Source organism: Eleutherodactylus coqui, chromosome 2, assembly GCF_035609145.1.
Source record: "Eleutherodactylus coqui strain aEleCoq1 chromosome 2, aEleCoq1.hap1, whole genome shotgun sequence".
Taxonomy (NCBI): domain Eukaryota; kingdom Metazoa; phylum Chordata; class Amphibia; order Anura; family Eleutherodactylidae; genus Eleutherodactylus; species Eleutherodactylus coqui.
In genome coordinates, this window is record NC_089838.1 from 126941597 (window position 1) to 126958636 (window position 17040).

Genomic DNA, 17040 nt, shown 5'->3' on the forward strand with positions numbered 1-17040 from the left:
TCAAATCTTGTTGCTAGTAAATCTTCATCATTTAGGCAACTGTCAAGCATCTTTGAAATCCCAGTTGCTAATGATCCTACTGCTGCTCTAGTTTGATATCCACCTACATAAAACTCAGACACATTTAAAGCTTCTCTGGTACTTGAAGAGCCCTTCAAACCTAACCTTTCTTCCTGTGCCAAGGAAATATTACAAACAATAGACATATTACATTGCATTATTGAATAGAACTATAGAAATGTGCTAATATAATTTCTACATTTTTTTTACATTTTATTTTATATATATATTTTTTAAACTCTTTCCCCCTATAGATTACTTTGAGCTGTTCTCATTCCACAAGAAATGGACATTTCAGTTTTGGATGAAGTGAGTTCATTCTATTTCAAAAGGCTCTAGCTCCTGTTCTATCGTGGCTACAGACACGCTTTTGGTGTCATTTAAAGCTAAGACTCTTGCCTTTAAAATGACACCAAAATCATGCCTGTACATGTCTTGACAGAGCCAGAGTTATAGCCATTTGCAGTTTGGCTTGCAAATACTGAATTCACAACTATCACTTTAGTCTGTGTGCAAAACATAGGGGAAAAAGTGGATGTGCAGACAGCAGGGCACAAATCTGTGATTCTTTAGTCTGCCCTAAAGGGGTAACAGACTATTGTTCATGTCATCACCCCACCCACTCACTTTTCATTCAGAGAGCATATCTGCTCTCTTACTGTCACATATGGGGGTCTTTTTTTCAGAAAAGGAGTGAAAAGATTAGCACTAGAGATGAGTGAGTATACTCGCTAAGGCACATTACTCGAGCGAGTAGTGCCTTAGCCGAGTATCTCCCCGCTTGTCTCTAAAGATTGGGAGGCCGGCGTGGGTGACAGGTGATTTGCTGCGGGGAGCGGGGGGGAGAGAGGGAGAGAGAGATCTCCCCTCTGTTCCTCCCCGCCGGCCCCCGAATCTTTAGAGACGAGCAGGGAGATACTCGGCTAAGGCACTACTCGCTCGAGTAATGTGCCTTTGCGAGTATACTCGCTCATCTCTAATTAGCACTTGTTTATCTAATCATTTATCTATGCCATTTAACCTCACAGATGGCACCATCATTATCGACCACAGCATATAATTGACTTTACAGAAAAAAATTTAAAAAAATAAAAATTTCCCCTTACACAATTACTCAAATACTGAAAAGTAAAAACTGCACATAATAGGTATCGCCACAGCCACAACAGGCAATGCTATAAAGCATTGGGCTGTTTATCGAGCACAGTAAATTCTGTGTAAAAAGGAAAAAAAAAACTAAACTTAAAATCTCAGTTTTCTGTTCATCTCACTTACTCAAAAGAGAAATAAAAAGTAATAAAAATAAGTTATATACACCTCAAAAGCATACCAATAAAATCAAGTTATTCTGCAAAATACAAGCCCTTAAATGGCTCTGTAACAAGAAAAATAAAAATGATCTGGTCTTGGAATGTGGCAACCCCCCAAAAAATTATATATTTTTTTCAAATAAAAAAGGTCTTGTGCAGTGATGTTGAAACTGCAATGACCAGTAGAATAAAGCTAGCAGAATATTTATACCATATGGTAAAAGCTATAAAAATACATGGTGAAATTACTATTTTTTCTATTGCCCTCTAAAAAAACATAATCAAACTATTCAATACATCATTTGCTCCAGAAAATGCTCTATAAAAACTCATCCTGCAAAATACAATTACATTGACAAAAAAAAAAACACAACCACTGGAATACAAAAGGGAGAATGATTTACTGTTTCTTAAAGGCATATTCTGGTTATGTAAAGTTGCTGTTAAATGAATGATAATCAAAAATTAATAAAAGTTTGCAATGTGATTCTGCTTTGGATTTTGTGTCTGTAGCAATAAAAACCATCACCTTCTCCTGGCACTTCAGAAGTGTTTATTGACAGGTTGCCCTGAATAGGAGCTGTAGGCATTCCAGCGCTATGGGTCAGGCTTGCTCAATAGGAATGACTCTGGATGGTTTTACCTACTGGCACTTACTGTAGTGACATGCCAACAGGAGCAATATCCTAGACATATAACTAAGAAAGATCCAGCCAAGCCACTATAAACAGATTTCCATGGGCTTTACATATAGTGCTTAAAGGGGTTGTCCCGAGGCAGCAAGTGGGTCTATACACTTCTGCATGGCCATAATAATGCACTTTGTAATGTACATTGTGCATTAATTATGAGCCATACAGAAGTTATAAAAAGTTTTATACTTACCTGCTCCGTTGCTAGCGTCCTCGTCTCCATGGAGCCGACTAATTTTTGGCCTCCGATGGCCAAATTAGCCGCGCTTGCGCAGTCCGGGTCTTCAGCAGTCTTCTATGGAGCCGCTCGTGCCAGAGAGCGGCTCCGTGTAGCTCCGCCCCGTCACGTGCCGATTCCAGCCAATCAGGAGGCTGGAATCGGCAGTGGACCGCACAGAAGAGCTGCGGTCCACGAAGGTAGAAGATCCCGGCGGCCATCTTCAGCAGGTGAGTATGAAGACGCCGGACCGCCGGGATTCAGGTAAGCGCTGTGCGGGTGGTTTTTTTAACCCCTGCATCGGGGTTGTCTCGCGCCGAACGGGGGGGGGGGTTAAAAAAAAAAAAAAACCCGTTTCGGCGCGGGACATCTCCTTTAATGGGGTTTGCTAGTTCTTTAGCCCCTCAAGGCTCAATTAAACTTTGGCTTTAAATGGCCATTGAGCTTTCAACAAACTTTGCGGAAAATAAAAAAGTACAAGTGAATATAAGAAACTGCATATTTTAACTGAGAAGGAGGTTTCTTTCTTCACACATATCAGTCTCCTTTCGCCCCTACCCCCCAAAAAATTCACTCGTTCTAAAAACTGTTAAAATCTGCCTTGGATGATAAGCCAAAAAACTGACAGCTAGGACTACATGCTGCCCATAGAAGACTATGGAGAAGAGTATGCCCAAGGCAACAATTTTTGGTAGATTTTCATCTCCATTTTTCAAAAGCCATAACTGTTTTATTTTTCCGTCGAAGCGGCCGTATAAGGGTTTCTTTTTGCGTGGCGAACTGTAGTTTTTAAATCGGTGCCATTTTTGGGTACATAGACTATATTGTAAAACTTTTATTATTTTTTTTATTGATGCGAGAAAACGCATCAATTTTGCCATATATTTTTTTTGGTTTTTTGAAGCGTTAATTATGCAGCATAAATGACAAACTACATTTTTTCTGCGGCCGGTACGGTTACAACGATACCAAAATTCTTCCTTTTTTTAGGTTTTTCAACTTTTCTGTAATAAAACCCCTTTTTTTGGAAATCTTTTTTTTTTTTTTTTTTTATACCTGATTTTGTTTTTTGTTTTACACCATAACACCGATGATCACTACGATAAGGCATGGCAGGACTTCTCTCCTGCAATGCCTGATCGCTTATTACAGCAATCATAGGCAATGGCAATACCGGACGCCAGTATCTGGCGTCCTGTTGTCATGGCAACCAGCCGAGCTCTCTGCGATAACATAGCGAGAGCCAGCTGAAGTCACAGAGGGAGTGCGCTCCCTCTGTGAACACTTTCCCTGCCGCCATCTACTTAGATCATGACAGGGAAGGGGTTAACAGCTGGGAGGCGCATCTCCAATGCACCCCCGCTGTTGCAGTGGGAGGCCGGCTATCAGTGATCCCTGTGACGTAAGGGTGCGTCATTTTGCGGGAAGTACCCCGCTCCCATGACGTACCCTTACGTCATGGGGAGGGAAGGGATTAAAGTTAAATGCAGCTCTAGAATAATACATAGGCTGGGGGGGTCCACCATGGCTAGAAAGGGGATGTCCAAGCGAGACAGCCCCTTAAAAAACAGTACACACACGAAAGCTACTGGTTTCTAAAAAGGTACAACCATGGAATGCTAGTGTCATGAACTTTTATGTATTAGGTCACTGACATTATTATAGAGCTGAGTGTATATGTAGCTATGTGTAGCAGAGCTCTCTCTTCCTCTCTCTCCCCATTGAAAACAATAGGAGAAAATCGCTATCACCTGCCGCGGCTGTGACAGCCGTGCCGCGGGATTCCTTCAGCCCGGCAGGGATGTAAGGCTGTTTCCATGTAAAAACGTCTCACAACTAGGGGTTTCCACATGTTTTTAATGGGGCTGGCTGTTGCATTGCAGCCACTAGGGACAGTGAAGGCTGAAGCAACGGGGCCACTGCACTTATTACAAATTTGAGCTGGCCTGACACCTCACTCAATCAAACTCAAATTTTATGATTTTACGGCGGCGGTGAGGATCTAATGCATTTATTGACACCAAAATCATCCATCAAAGTACTGTAAAGGGGTCAAAGTGCAGTGCAAGAAAAAGCCTGTAGGCTTATTTATATTAGATTTCATAGAGTGGTATATAGCAGAAGGGCTTTAAAGGGGAGCTCTGTGTACACCTCTTATATACTTATTACTTTTGCATCGGGCAGCCGTTAGCTGAAGCTGCTCAGTGGTCCCAAATTAACGGCTCTGTACAAGAGAAATAAGACATAGAAACAGTAGGTCACAAATGATGATACAGTTAAAATTCTAGTGGCAATTGATAGATTTTGGTCTTATTTGTGACCATTTTAGTGACTGTGTGGAGCCTGGAACTCAGCAGATGATATACTTCTCAATTATATCTGTATTCTGGAGAGATGAGAGTAGCATAATCATAAGGATCTTTTCCAATTCCTCTTACCTTCCTCATAATGTCTTCCATACCATCCACCATCAATAAACTTTTCTGCTTTGATTTAGCTTCCCTGAGAGAGTCCTGATTCAAGAATAAGTCATCAGCCATTAACCCTGGAACGAAAACATAATGTAATGGAAAACTAATTGAAATACAGATGTAATTATTTAATGTAGTATTGATTTAGCATATGTCCTATGAAGACAGCTGGCTAAACGTAAAGGGGTTTTCCGGGCACAAAATGGAAATTTTGAAAATGCTGAAATCTAAGAGGTACAGCTGAGTAGCGGCAACCTGTACCTTTTATCTGCTGCTCTGGACTCTTTGTCCTGTGCAGCCGCCGATCTGCCACAGTAAACACAACAGACTGTTCGCTACAACTCCAAGCAAGCATAGAGCTTGTCTACCGGACAGCACTGTAGCTCCGCCCACACTCACAGGTCCTACAACTTACCAGCACCAGCTCCATCTAACTCAGAGTGCCGGAGAAAGCTGCTGAAGCAGAGGGATAGGAGCTTCCAGCACTCTGAGCTGCACATTAACAATATAGTGCTTCCACCCGTCCTCCCATTACTCACTGCTCACTGGATATTGGATACTAGGGTCAGGGGAGGAAGTAGCAAATAAGGAGAAGATGTCAGAGGAAGTGGCGATATTTTTCAGGCGGAGGGTCACGTGACATGGATAGTAGCTAGACCAGGTACAGTGAACCTGTTACAAATTGACTTATCGAGATGATATACATTAGATTTTAGTCTGTGTCCAGAATACCAACAGCAGAGAGGCTGGCAATAAACAGTAAGAGAATCCCAATGGATGTCTTCCAACATCGGAGCTGTACAGCCTTAAATCATAATGTCTTTAGACGTCAGACAGTGGATTGGAAAGGTTTAAGAGAAACTCGGACTGATATTGCACTTGCAAACCTGTGTTGTTGTTTTAATAAGAGTGCAATGCATTTTGGGAGAAAACTGCATCACATCACAGCACATGTGATTTTCACACGTATTTGATGCAAATGAAAATGACTATTTATTTCAATAGTAAAAAAAAATAAATTGAAAATCTCATTGCATCACATACACTTTGCATTACATGCGAGTGCAAATCATTTTTTTCCAGTTCCATATAAAATAGTGGGTGATATTGACCAAAAATAGGACATGCTGCGATTTTTCGATCTTGGGTATGAGAGAAAACTCGCCCATGCAAATGAACCCATTTGAACCAATGGATTCTTTTCAAGGGCAATTTCTGTGTATCTCGCAACAAACAGAAATCATGCGTGAAAATCGCCAGTGTAAATACACCCTAAAAGGGGTTATCTAGGAAAACAAAAATAGAACTTAACCCCTTAGTGAAGGCCCTACAGCGTTTTCCCGCCCTGCAGCTGCAGGATGTGTATGGAGGGAGATCGCGCTGCGAACTCCCCCCATACATCGCGAGTATCAGCTGTTTCATACAATTAAATTCTAGTAGGGGCATTTAAATCCTCCGAATGATGTTCAGGGGTTCCGTATGCCCCCCACCCCCTACCCGCCTCCATGAGGAGTTCGCAAGGAGCCGTGCGGGTGTCATGGCAGCCGGGGGCCTTCTGAAAGACCCCAGGGCTGTCTTGGCAGTATGCCAACCCCGTGGGGTGGCCTGGTAGATTGCCTGTCAGATTGTAGTATGATCTAATGCTATGGCATTACATCATACTGCAGGAGCGATCAAAGCATCGCATGTTGTGGTCCCCTAGGGGGACTAAAAGAAAATGTAAAAATAAGAATAATAAAGTTTTACTAATTATTTTTTTAAAAAAGTAATAAAACCCTTTTGCCATATTTACAATAAAAGAATCAAAATAATAAAACAAAAATACCAGATGACACACTGCCTCCGCTGCCTACAAGAGGCCAACATATACCAGGTGGCAGACTTCTGAGTGTTAAGTGTCAAGATACATTTTTTTCAACTATATAGTAGACCGTGTTTTTCAGGTACACAGGTATCCCACAAAAAACGTGAACCAGGTGGATGACATATGGCATTCTATGTGTGTTGGCTACACATATAGAGTATATATACACTGAACAAAGTGCGAAGACATCCTAACTGCTCCTTCACATCTGAGTTCCGTTTTCTTGCTGTGTTACGAGGGCAGGAAAATGTTACTCAGTAGCTGAACGGAACTGCTATATGATGGAAGTGAACAGCCCTGAACAAACCCCATTAATTATGTGGCTTGTTTGGTTTTGGGCTGACCTTACAAGAGGATATAGCGCAGCATGACGAGCTTTTTCGCATGCCGCGAATTGCCCGCTGCGAGCGGAGAATCGCAATGATTCACTGCTCGTGGACAGGTTCCAGCGCTTTCCATAGCAATGCTATGGAAAGCGTCGGCCGGCGAAATCACGCCTGTGGACAGGCACCGTAAATGTACTGACATTTTAATTTTTTTTCAAGTGGAGTGAATTAAAAAAAACAAAAAAAAACAAACAAAAAAAAACCCCAATTCCACCATCTTTGGGGGTCAGGGGAGTGTACACACTGCAGAAAAAAAAACAGGTTACCTTTATTCTGTAGGTTAGAGTGATTACGATTATATAAAATTTATAGTTTTATTTTTTTCTTGCTGGACTAATTATAAAAAAAATATCTTGGAAAAATAAAAAAGTCATGACAGTCATAGGGTGATGTCAGGTAATAATTCTTTTTATCAATCGATACAGCTGTATGAGGGCTGTTTTTTATTTCTATTGGTACAATTTTGGAGTGTATAACACTTTTTGATCTCTTTTCATTAATTTTTTTTCTGGGAGACCAAAAAAAGCGCAATTCTCTCGTTGCGTAATTTTTTTCTCTAATGACATTCACAATGTGGTATAAATAATATCTTGCTTTGGCAAATCGAAAATTTTACGAACATGGTTACACCAAATAGGTTTTGCTTTGTTCTGAATTCCTTTTATTATAAATGCAGGAAAAGGGGGGGTTTAACTTTTAGTACCCTTTTTTGTTTTTCCTCTTTTTAGTCCCCCCAAGAGGGCTTGAATTTGCAATACTTCAGTATTCCAGTGTATGGTATTTCTGCTGGCATTATGTTAAGACGTGCCACAGGCACACTCTAATAGGCAGAAATACATGGCAGCCCTGGGAGCCTTCAGAAAGCTTTTGACAGCAATGACACTCAAACTGATCTCATTGTGAAAGGGTCTTCAGGACCTCCAATCATTGATCGGGGGATTTAAATGTCACTGTCAGAATTGACAGCAGTATTTAAAGGAGTAAAAGCCACAACTGTCATTAATGCTGATCTCAGTTGTTGCAGCCTGGTGTAGGCTGTCGAAGACAGCTTATACTGGTCCTGTTTGGAATGGGCTGAGTTTCCAATTCATGAAAACTTTGCGCACCTTGGATGTACATACATGTCCTGGGGCATGAAGGGGTTAAAACCTGGTAAACGTGTGTAATTATTCTAAACACATTTAGTTGGTACGGAGTATCTTTTAGACATTGTGATTTACAGTATATGGCAGTCATATGGTGACTAGAGATGAGCGAACGTACTCGGATAAGCACTACTCGTCCGAGTAATGTGCTTTATCCGAGTATCTCTCCGCTCGTCCTGAAAGATTCGGGGCGCTCCGCTGCTGACAGGTGAGTCGCAGCGGGGAGCGGGGCAGAGCGGGCGGGAGAGAAGGAGAGAAAGATCTCCCCTCCGTTCCTCCCCGCTCTCCCCTGCAGCTCCCCGCTCCGCAGCGCGTCCCGAATCTTTCAGGACGAGCAGAGAGGTACTCGGATAAAGCACATTACTCGGACGAGTAGTGCTTATCTGAGTACGTTCGCTCATCTCTAATGGTGACTAAAATAAAAGTTAAAAAATAAATATAACTAAAAACAACATGATAATAAAGCTACCAGCTATCACAGGTACAAGAGCTCTCGTCTTACCAAGAGATGCCGATTTTTTCCCTTTTTCTTGAGCCAGCTTGCGAACTTGTTTTTTAAGCTCAAGTCGTTCCTCTTCTAGTCGTTCAATCTGTTTTTTCACAACATAAACTTTACTATCATAGTCCATAAAATGTATAGTTATCGAGATCAGTTATTCAAATGATGTCACTTTCTGCAAACTGATAACATATGCAACGCTAAAGTATACAAAGAGCCCCCCATACAAATTTCTCATTAAACCTTTCATGACAGAGTGGAATTAAACAAAAAGGACAACTACAAGTTCAATAGAACAAGTGATTTGAAATACATTCCACCATTTCTCATTTAGTCACTCAATGTCATTTCAAGGCAGTATACAAGTATTTGATTCATAAAGCAGAGCTCCCAGCTCCTTTATCTATGTGGTGCTGAACTTTTCTACAGTCATCAGAGAATTCTACAAGATATTCCCCTTTTGGACGGACCTCCACCTGGCCTTTCAAGCTTGTGCAGTGTCCACTCAAAAACAGTGGCCCAAAGCGTTGTTTTCCAAGAAAAGTCAGTAAAGAATGAATCAATTCTACAGTGTTATAGGAAACTATTAAAAACAAAGCTTACCTCCTTTAATAGAACCTGGTTTTCGGCTCTGTACTGCTGCTGCTTGAGAGCCTTTACATTTCTAAAGTCAGTCAGGTCAATCACAGTTTTGGGATCAAGTCCTGTTGTACAAAATGTAAACCAGTGAAAGCAACTTTCAATGAAAAATAATGTTGACTTTTCCAGATATTTAACCCCTTAGGCCTCCCTCACACAAGCGTTTTTTTACAGCGTTTAGTGCTGCCTTCTCAGCACAGAACGCTGTACAATGCTCCCATTCATTTCAATGGGGCTGTTCACACAAGCGTCAAAACGCAGCATCTTCAACGCTGCCCTTTGACAGCGATGCTTGTTCTATCTTTGTCCGTTTTCAGCCCTGCGTCGCCCACTGAAATGAATGGACAGCGTTAGCAGCACTGCTGAAAGCGCGGCACAACTACTGTAGGTACTGCGCTTTGGGCAGTGCTAGCTGCACTACCAAAAAAAGTTATACTCACCAATGCTGGCGCTGTCTGGTCTTTGGCGCTGCTTTCCGGGGCTCCAGGCACTTGTCAGAGGATCTTTTGCTAGTGATGGGGTTTGAAGACCCCGCCTTCAGCAAGAGATTACTCTGATTGGCTAATCCAGTGCCAATCACAGCCAGCACTCAACGCACCAATCACAGCCATTCAATGAATGAATAGCGGCTCAGCCAATCAGAGCAATCTCTTGCTGGAGGCGTGGTCTTGAAACCCCATTACTAGCAAGAAATGCTCTGCAAACACAGACAAGTGCCTGAAAGCCGGCAGAGACGGCGGATGGCACCTTCTAGATGAGCATTTGTTTTTTTTTCTGCTTCCTAGGCTGCGTTATGAGCGGTGCTGAAAACGCAGCCAAAACGCTGGCATAACTCTGCTGAAATCGCAGTAAACGCAGCGATGAAAAACGCAGCGTTTACTGCAAACCCCTGTGTGAGTGAGGCCTTAGTGAAGAAGCCTGTTTGCGCCTTAATTGCCAACTAATTTGTCAGTTTTTTTCATTGTCGCATTCTTAGAGTTTTTTAATTTTTCTATCAACAGCTGTATGAGGGCTTGTTTTTTGTGGGACAAGTAGTATTTTTTTATGGCATTATATTTGGGTAGATATAATGTACAATATAACTTTAATTCATTTTTTAAGTGAATTAAGAAAAAGAAAATAAATTCTGCCATTTGTCTTTTGGATTTCATTTTTACGGCGTTCAGTGTGCAGAATAAATAATGTGATAACATTCTCTGGGCCAGGACAATTTAGCGACAGTTTTTAAAAGTTATTCTAACGTTTTACAGTTTTTTTAACGTTTTGCAAACTTTTTTTTGTTTTTGTTAAAGATATGCTTTTGTGTCACCACATTCCAAGAGCCAGTTTTATTTTTTTATCGACGGAGCTCTATAAGGGATCGTTTTTAGCTGGACGAAGTCTAGTCTTCATTTCTCCCATTTTTGGGAACATAAAAGATTTTGATTGTTTGTCATTCAATTTTTTTTCAAGAGGCAAGATTAGCAAAATCCGCAATTTTGTATTTTTTTTTAATTTTTATATGGCCTTCACTGTACAATATAAATATATTAAATTAATTCTGCAGGGTAGTAGAATTACATCCCTACTATATATATATATTATTATTTTTTCTTTTTTTCAGGGTTCTTTCATTTTTCGCGGAAGGAGTTTTTAAAGTGGCACCATTTGTTGATCCATATGACGTTTGATAACTTTCTATTCTGTTTTTTTGGAAGCAAGAAAGGCAAAATTAGCTGTTTTCGCCATGTTTTTAATATATTTTCTAATGCCGTGCACCATGCGGGTTAAATAATGTAGTAACTCGTTTCTCTGGGTCATTATGAGGCTGCATTCACACGAACGTATATCGGCTCGGTTTTCACGCCGAGCCGATATACGTCGTCCTCCTCTGCAGGGAGGGGGGGGGGGAGGATGGAAGAGCCAGGAGCAGGACCTGAGCTCCCGCCCCCTCTCTGCCTCCACTCCGCCCCTCTGGACTATTTGCAATGGGGAGAGGCGGGACGGGGGCGGGGCTAATTCGGAAAACTTAGCCCCGCCCCCATCCCGCCTCCTTTCATTGCAAATAGTGCAGACGGGCGGAGAGGAGGCAGAGAGGGGGCGGGAGCTCAGTTCCTGCTCCTGGCTCTTCCATCCCCCCCCACCCCCTGCAAAGGAGGATGACGTATATCGGCTCGGCGTGAAAACCGAGCCGATATACGTTCGTGTGATTGCAGCCTGAAAGCGGTGATAGCAGGTTTGTGAGTTTTTCCTTTTTGCGTAAGTAAAGGGAAGTTTTAAAGTTTTTATTTATTTTCCTTTACTATTTTTAATACCTTTTTTTGTCCCATTAGAGGACTTGAATGTCACCATATTTTATGTTCAGCTCAGTATGAGCAGAGATATATATCAGTCTGCTCAGCTCCTCCTGCTCCATAACATGCTGCCTGCAGTTTGGTAGTAGCTGACAGACTCCCTTTAAGGGGTAGAAGCACTTTCTATAAGCTTTATTTTTACTCACTTTAAAAGGTTTATTCGACATCAGAAAAACATGGCCGCTTTATTTTAGAACCGGCACCACACTTGTCCTTTGGTTACATTTGGCAGTCTAGCTCAGCTCCTTGGAAGTGAATGGAGCTGAGCTGCATGGTCACACACACAATCTGTGGACAAGTGTGCAACAATGTTTTTCCAATCCTGGAAAAGATGCTGGGTCCTTCAGAGAGGGACTCCTTGTTGTCTCTCTCTGCTCAGACTAACAGACTAGGTTCCACAATGTGGGGGCTCTTTTTTTATTTGCTCAAAATTTACTAATTGGGTATTGAAAAAAAAAAAATCCATCCAGGCAAACCCTTTAAATATCCAATTCAACATCATACTATGACCCCCTAAATGAGACAGTATTCACACTCCTCATAGCTACAACTTTTCTAATTTGTTAAGCCCTATTGCCTTTCCAATAGGCAAAGAAAGCAAAATCGTACCTAGACGTTCCCGGAGATCTTCATTTTCATCAAGAATGTCATTTATTTTCAGCTCCAACTTGTTAATATCTGTAGTAAATGTTTCGATTTCACGATCCCTTATTTTGAGATTGGTCTTCAGTTCTTTAATTTCAGCAACTGCTTCCTCTAGACCATAAACTCCCTCAAATGAACACAAAGAACTTTAGGTGTATGCATTTATTGTGTGTCAAATATATACACACATTTTAGCCTGATGTGGTACGGTTTGTTATCAAGACAGCTCTGCCCTCATGTGGATGCATTATATAACTACATGCTATTCCTCACACTCATCATCACCATAGCATCTACAGGGTGAGCCATGGAAAAGTAACCAGGCACCGCACTTTTATGAAAGCCGTCTACAAGAAAATCTGTATTTGTTTTGCCCATAGCAACCAATCACAGCGCAGTTTTCATTTCTTATACTGCTGACGGAAAATAAGTTGTGCTACGATTGGTTGCTATGGGCTACAAAAGAGTTTGTTTGTTTTTTTAGACAGCTTTCATAAGAGTGTGGTGCTGGGCTACTTTCCTGTGGCCCACCCACAACAAACTTAATTGGAATGTTGTTTATCAGCAAATATTTTCATTAGATGTGCTAAAAAAAAAAAAAGAAAAGACTGCGGAGGCTTTTGAAAAATGTCACCAATATCTACAAAAGTAGGCCAGTGGGGCAACATGCGAAGGGACCTCCACGTTGGTTTGCCCACAGTATTTTGTATATTTAAATTAGCTGACACCTTTGTATTATAACTATTATTCCTGATTCCACTCTACAGTTTTCCTGAGCGTGGATATATTATATCTATCTATCTATCTATCTATCTATCTATCTATCTATATATATATATAAAGCTGAAAGCCCTCACTGACTCACTGACTGACTGACTGACTCGCCAAAAGTTCTCCAACTTCCTGATGTCGTAGAAACATGAAATTTGGCAGAAGCATAGATTATCTCCAAAATAGGAAAAGTAATTGGGTCCCAACTCGATTATTCAATTCTAGCGCAAAAGAATTGGCGTCGAAATTTAACGTACATAATCTAAATCACTCACTTCCCAATGTCATAGAAACAGTGAATTTTGGCAGGAGCATTGATTATGTCATAAATAGGAAAAGCTAATGGGTCCCAACTCCATTATTCAATTCTATGTGCAAAAGAATTAGCGTCCAAATTTTACATACATAATCCAAATCTCTCACTTCCCAATGTCATAGAAACATGAAATTTGGCACAAGCATTGATTGTGTCATAAATATGAAAAGTTAATAGGTCCCAACTCGATTATTCAATTCTAAGCGCAAAAGAATTAGTGTCCAAATTTTATGTACGTAATCTAATTCTCTCACTTCCTGATGTCATTTTATATGAAGGAAACGTTGCATGGTTACCTCCACGTGGTGTTTCTGGGTAACGCAGAGAACTATGCCAAATGGTGAACATATGTTTTTCCTCAGTATCTCTAAAGTAACCACGACTTCATAAGATTTTCCGTGTGAACACCAGATAAACACCAGTACCAAATTAACTCGGGCGAAGCCGGGTATATCAGCTAGTATACCTATATACATATACATACATATATAGATATATCTATATATCTATCTCTCTATCTATATATAAAATCTACAAGCAAAATGTGCAGTTCTGCTGATTATCATTGAAAGCATTTGATGAGAAGGACACATCTTCAACAACTTAGGCTCTGTAACAGAATCCTGGATGAAACAGAACACCATGCTGTGCTATTTTGTCCAATGAATACCGAGCAGCATAATGAAAACCCAGAGGATCTATTACAGTCAATGCAATGTTTTGGGCGCGGTTAAGTGCGGGTTTCAGCACTTCCATTATTTTTGTTGTACGGCTGCTATGATAGTCAAATAAAAAAATAGAGCGTGTGTGAACTCAGCTTCAGCTTAGTTGAACTCCTGTCATGCATTGATTTGTGTTTTTGGAGGATAGTTTTTATTTTTTTTTTCTACTTCGGATTACTGAACCATGCCTGGTACAAAGACTACACTGCTTAAGACATTTAGCTTTGAAGTCTGCAGAATTGGAAATGCAGCTCTATACGCTAATACAGGCAGTAACTCTGGATTCTTTCAATACAAGGTAGATAGGAAGTAGTTTGTGTACATTAGTTCTTTATATAAACTGCACAATGGCATTAAATGATGAGCATATGCTTTAGAGCTTGCAGTCCATGCAGAGCCTTACCATTTCATACTCTTTCATTCTCTTTATAGCATCAATTAGGTCCTTATCTTTTTGCCGTGCATCATTCTCAGCCAATTCAGCGACACGTTCCGCTTCCCTAAGTCTTTGCTCTGTGAGCTGCACTACTGCTTCAAGCCTCTTAGATCGATTATGTTGTGCATGACTTGAATCATCTAAAAAGGTACAAGGGGTAAAAGAAAATGTAGATAATAAAAACAGTTTGTGTTCCTATCCTAACTCTTTAAAGGGCTTCTTCGATGCAACTGTTTTTCATTCATATAACTAGCCCCCCAATATATATAAATCCGTTAGCTACCTTGTTTAATCATTCCTTCTATCTTAAAATTCCTGGAGTCCTTCCCTTCAGGTGGGTCATGTGATCTCATTATTACTGCCTGGGATTTACTTAGCTTTCTGCTCTATCAAAAAAATTCACTTCAATATCAGTTACCACAATTCTTATATGATGAAACTTCATCTATTGTACCACATGTGCTCTTCATAGGGGGAAAATAAACTTCTAGCACAGTTACAGATGATGATTAGAGGCTTCGGTTATAATGAAGGAGATGATACATCAGCCTCCTAACTGTATACTTATCCTCTATAGTCTCCTAAATAAGCTACGGACCATAATTATATTCCTACTGTCCTCCCAGCAGGCAGAGATGGTACTGCCTCTAGCTGGTGATGTGATACCCTACTGCTGCTTTGTAGGATTGTTAGCACAGCACAGAGGGAAAAAAAAGCAAGGCGAAATCTAAAAATCAAGATGGTGTCTGATAAGTATCAGGATGCTGAACTGCATGTATGTGAGTGCAACATACTTAGGAGATGTCCAAAGTGTGACAATCAGGTAAGGAGTGCAATGATGGAAAAATGTGTTTTTGCTGGAGCGCCCCTTTAAAGGGGTTTCTGTGACTTAAAAAAAATGTGATTATATGCATAGAATGGTATAAAAGAATAACCACCACTCACCCGTTAAATCCTGCTCTGCCAGTCCTAAAGCAATTAGGTCAAGTATATCATGCACATGACCACTGCCGCTAATCACTGGATTCAGTGGTCACATGCCGTACATGCAAGAGTCACCACTGTGATAAGTGATTGGCTGTATGATCCAGGTGAATGATGAATGTGACATCCTAGCTGCAGGTCTGGCAAATCACTATCGAGGGCCACCCTCATATGTGTAAGATAGTTGGCCAGTTCTGCCAAAATCGGAATGTTCGACCGATGTTCATGAATCAGTATGGCCACCTTTGCAGTAAAATAATGCAGCAAATTAGGAATACAAAATGGCTCAATTTTCCTATGAAGATACCTTTTTCTATTTGTAGTTTCTGTTTTAGTTCTTCAATATGTAGTGAATGTGATTCCATCTCTTTAGTGTGCTGTTCCAATTGCTCAGTCAACATCTTAATGTGATTATCCCTTTCTTGCAAGCCCTAAAATAATTTAAAAAAAAGAAAAATACATTAGAAAAATCTAGAAAACCATTAGTAACAATGCAACAAAGCAAACTGTATATTATCAGTACTTGGGAGCCTTGAGGTGCGTTTAGACGGAATGATTATTACTCAAAAAATCATTCAAATGAGCGAAAGTCAACGAAAATCATTCGGCCTAAATGGGAGCCAGCGACTGAATGATGAACAAGAATCGCTCCCTCAGTCAGCATAAAAATAATCGTTGTTTGGCTCGTTCACTTGGCGTTTAAACACTTCCCGTTCAATTTTTCTCATAGGAATGTGAAACAATGAACGAGAAGTGAACGATTCTCAACAGGCAGTACAAGTGTAAATGAGCTGGGGATGACGCCGGCAGGTTGGTCACTCGTGCAAACGATTCTCATTCAGTGTAAAAGGAGCATTACCTGCTGGAGAGCTAACACGCTGCTCTTATCTGCATCCAACTCAGAAAGTTTTAATTTTTCTCTCAGGTTGTGCACCATATGTTGATATTCCATTATCTCTTCTTCTTTGGATGCCAAAATTGTCTGTAAGACAAGCGGCCAGTTTACAAACAGCAAGGTGTTACATCTGGATATTCTATAAAACAACATTTGTCCATACCTTCCATTCCTCTACCTTCAGATTTACAGCTACCATAACTGGATCGTCTTCTTCATTCTTAGCTTTTAACTGTTCCGTTAGCTCCATAACCTTAACATATAAAAACACATTATGCGTATAATGGAACCTCGTTAGTGTAGCCTAACTTCATTCACCCATACAAAAAAAGAAATTCTGTAGCTTATAAAGGCTCTTGATGGAGTCAAATCATTGCATGGAGGATTAAAGTAAGCCAAAAGTGAGTACTGTCTTCTATTATTTCGATTACAAAACACAAATAAAGGCCCATGAACACGCAACGACAATCTTTCAAACAGTTTTAGCAATCATTTTGCATCAAGCATTAATAGACACTAATGTACATTAACACGTTATTAACTTCATTTGCGTGTAAAAGTTCCTCTGGAAACTGTTTGCAAAGCACAGCATGTGGTCTGAGCTCTGCACACAGCTCCCTTGTTCTAACATGGGCTGTCGGCTGAATACAATGTA

At 40.6% G+C, this 17040-nt stretch overlaps 1 protein-coding gene across 2 annotated transcripts in view; it reads right to left on the minus strand.

Annotated features, from left to right (window-relative positions):
- CEP290 (centrosomal protein 290) overlaps nt 1-17040 on the minus strand; it is a 199310-nt gene that overhangs the window by 161950 nt on the left and 20320 nt on the right. For both annotated transcript variants that reach the window (XM_066591495.1, XM_066591494.1), the window contains exons 10-17: nt 16549-16638; nt 16350-16472; nt 15798-15921; nt 14474-14646; nt 12226-12388; nt 9248-9348; nt 8648-8735; nt 4718-4824 (exon numbers count right to left, since the gene is read on the minus strand). In XM_066591495.1, coding sequence (XP_066447592.1) covers nt 4718-4824; nt 8648-8735; nt 9248-9348; nt 12226-12388; nt 14474-14646; nt 15798-15921; nt 16350-16472; nt 16549-16638 — 969 coding nt within the window. The remainder of the gene's footprint in view (nt 1-4717; nt 4825-8647; nt 8736-9247; nt 9349-12225; nt 12389-14473; nt 14647-15797; nt 15922-16349; nt 16473-16548; nt 16639-17040) is intronic.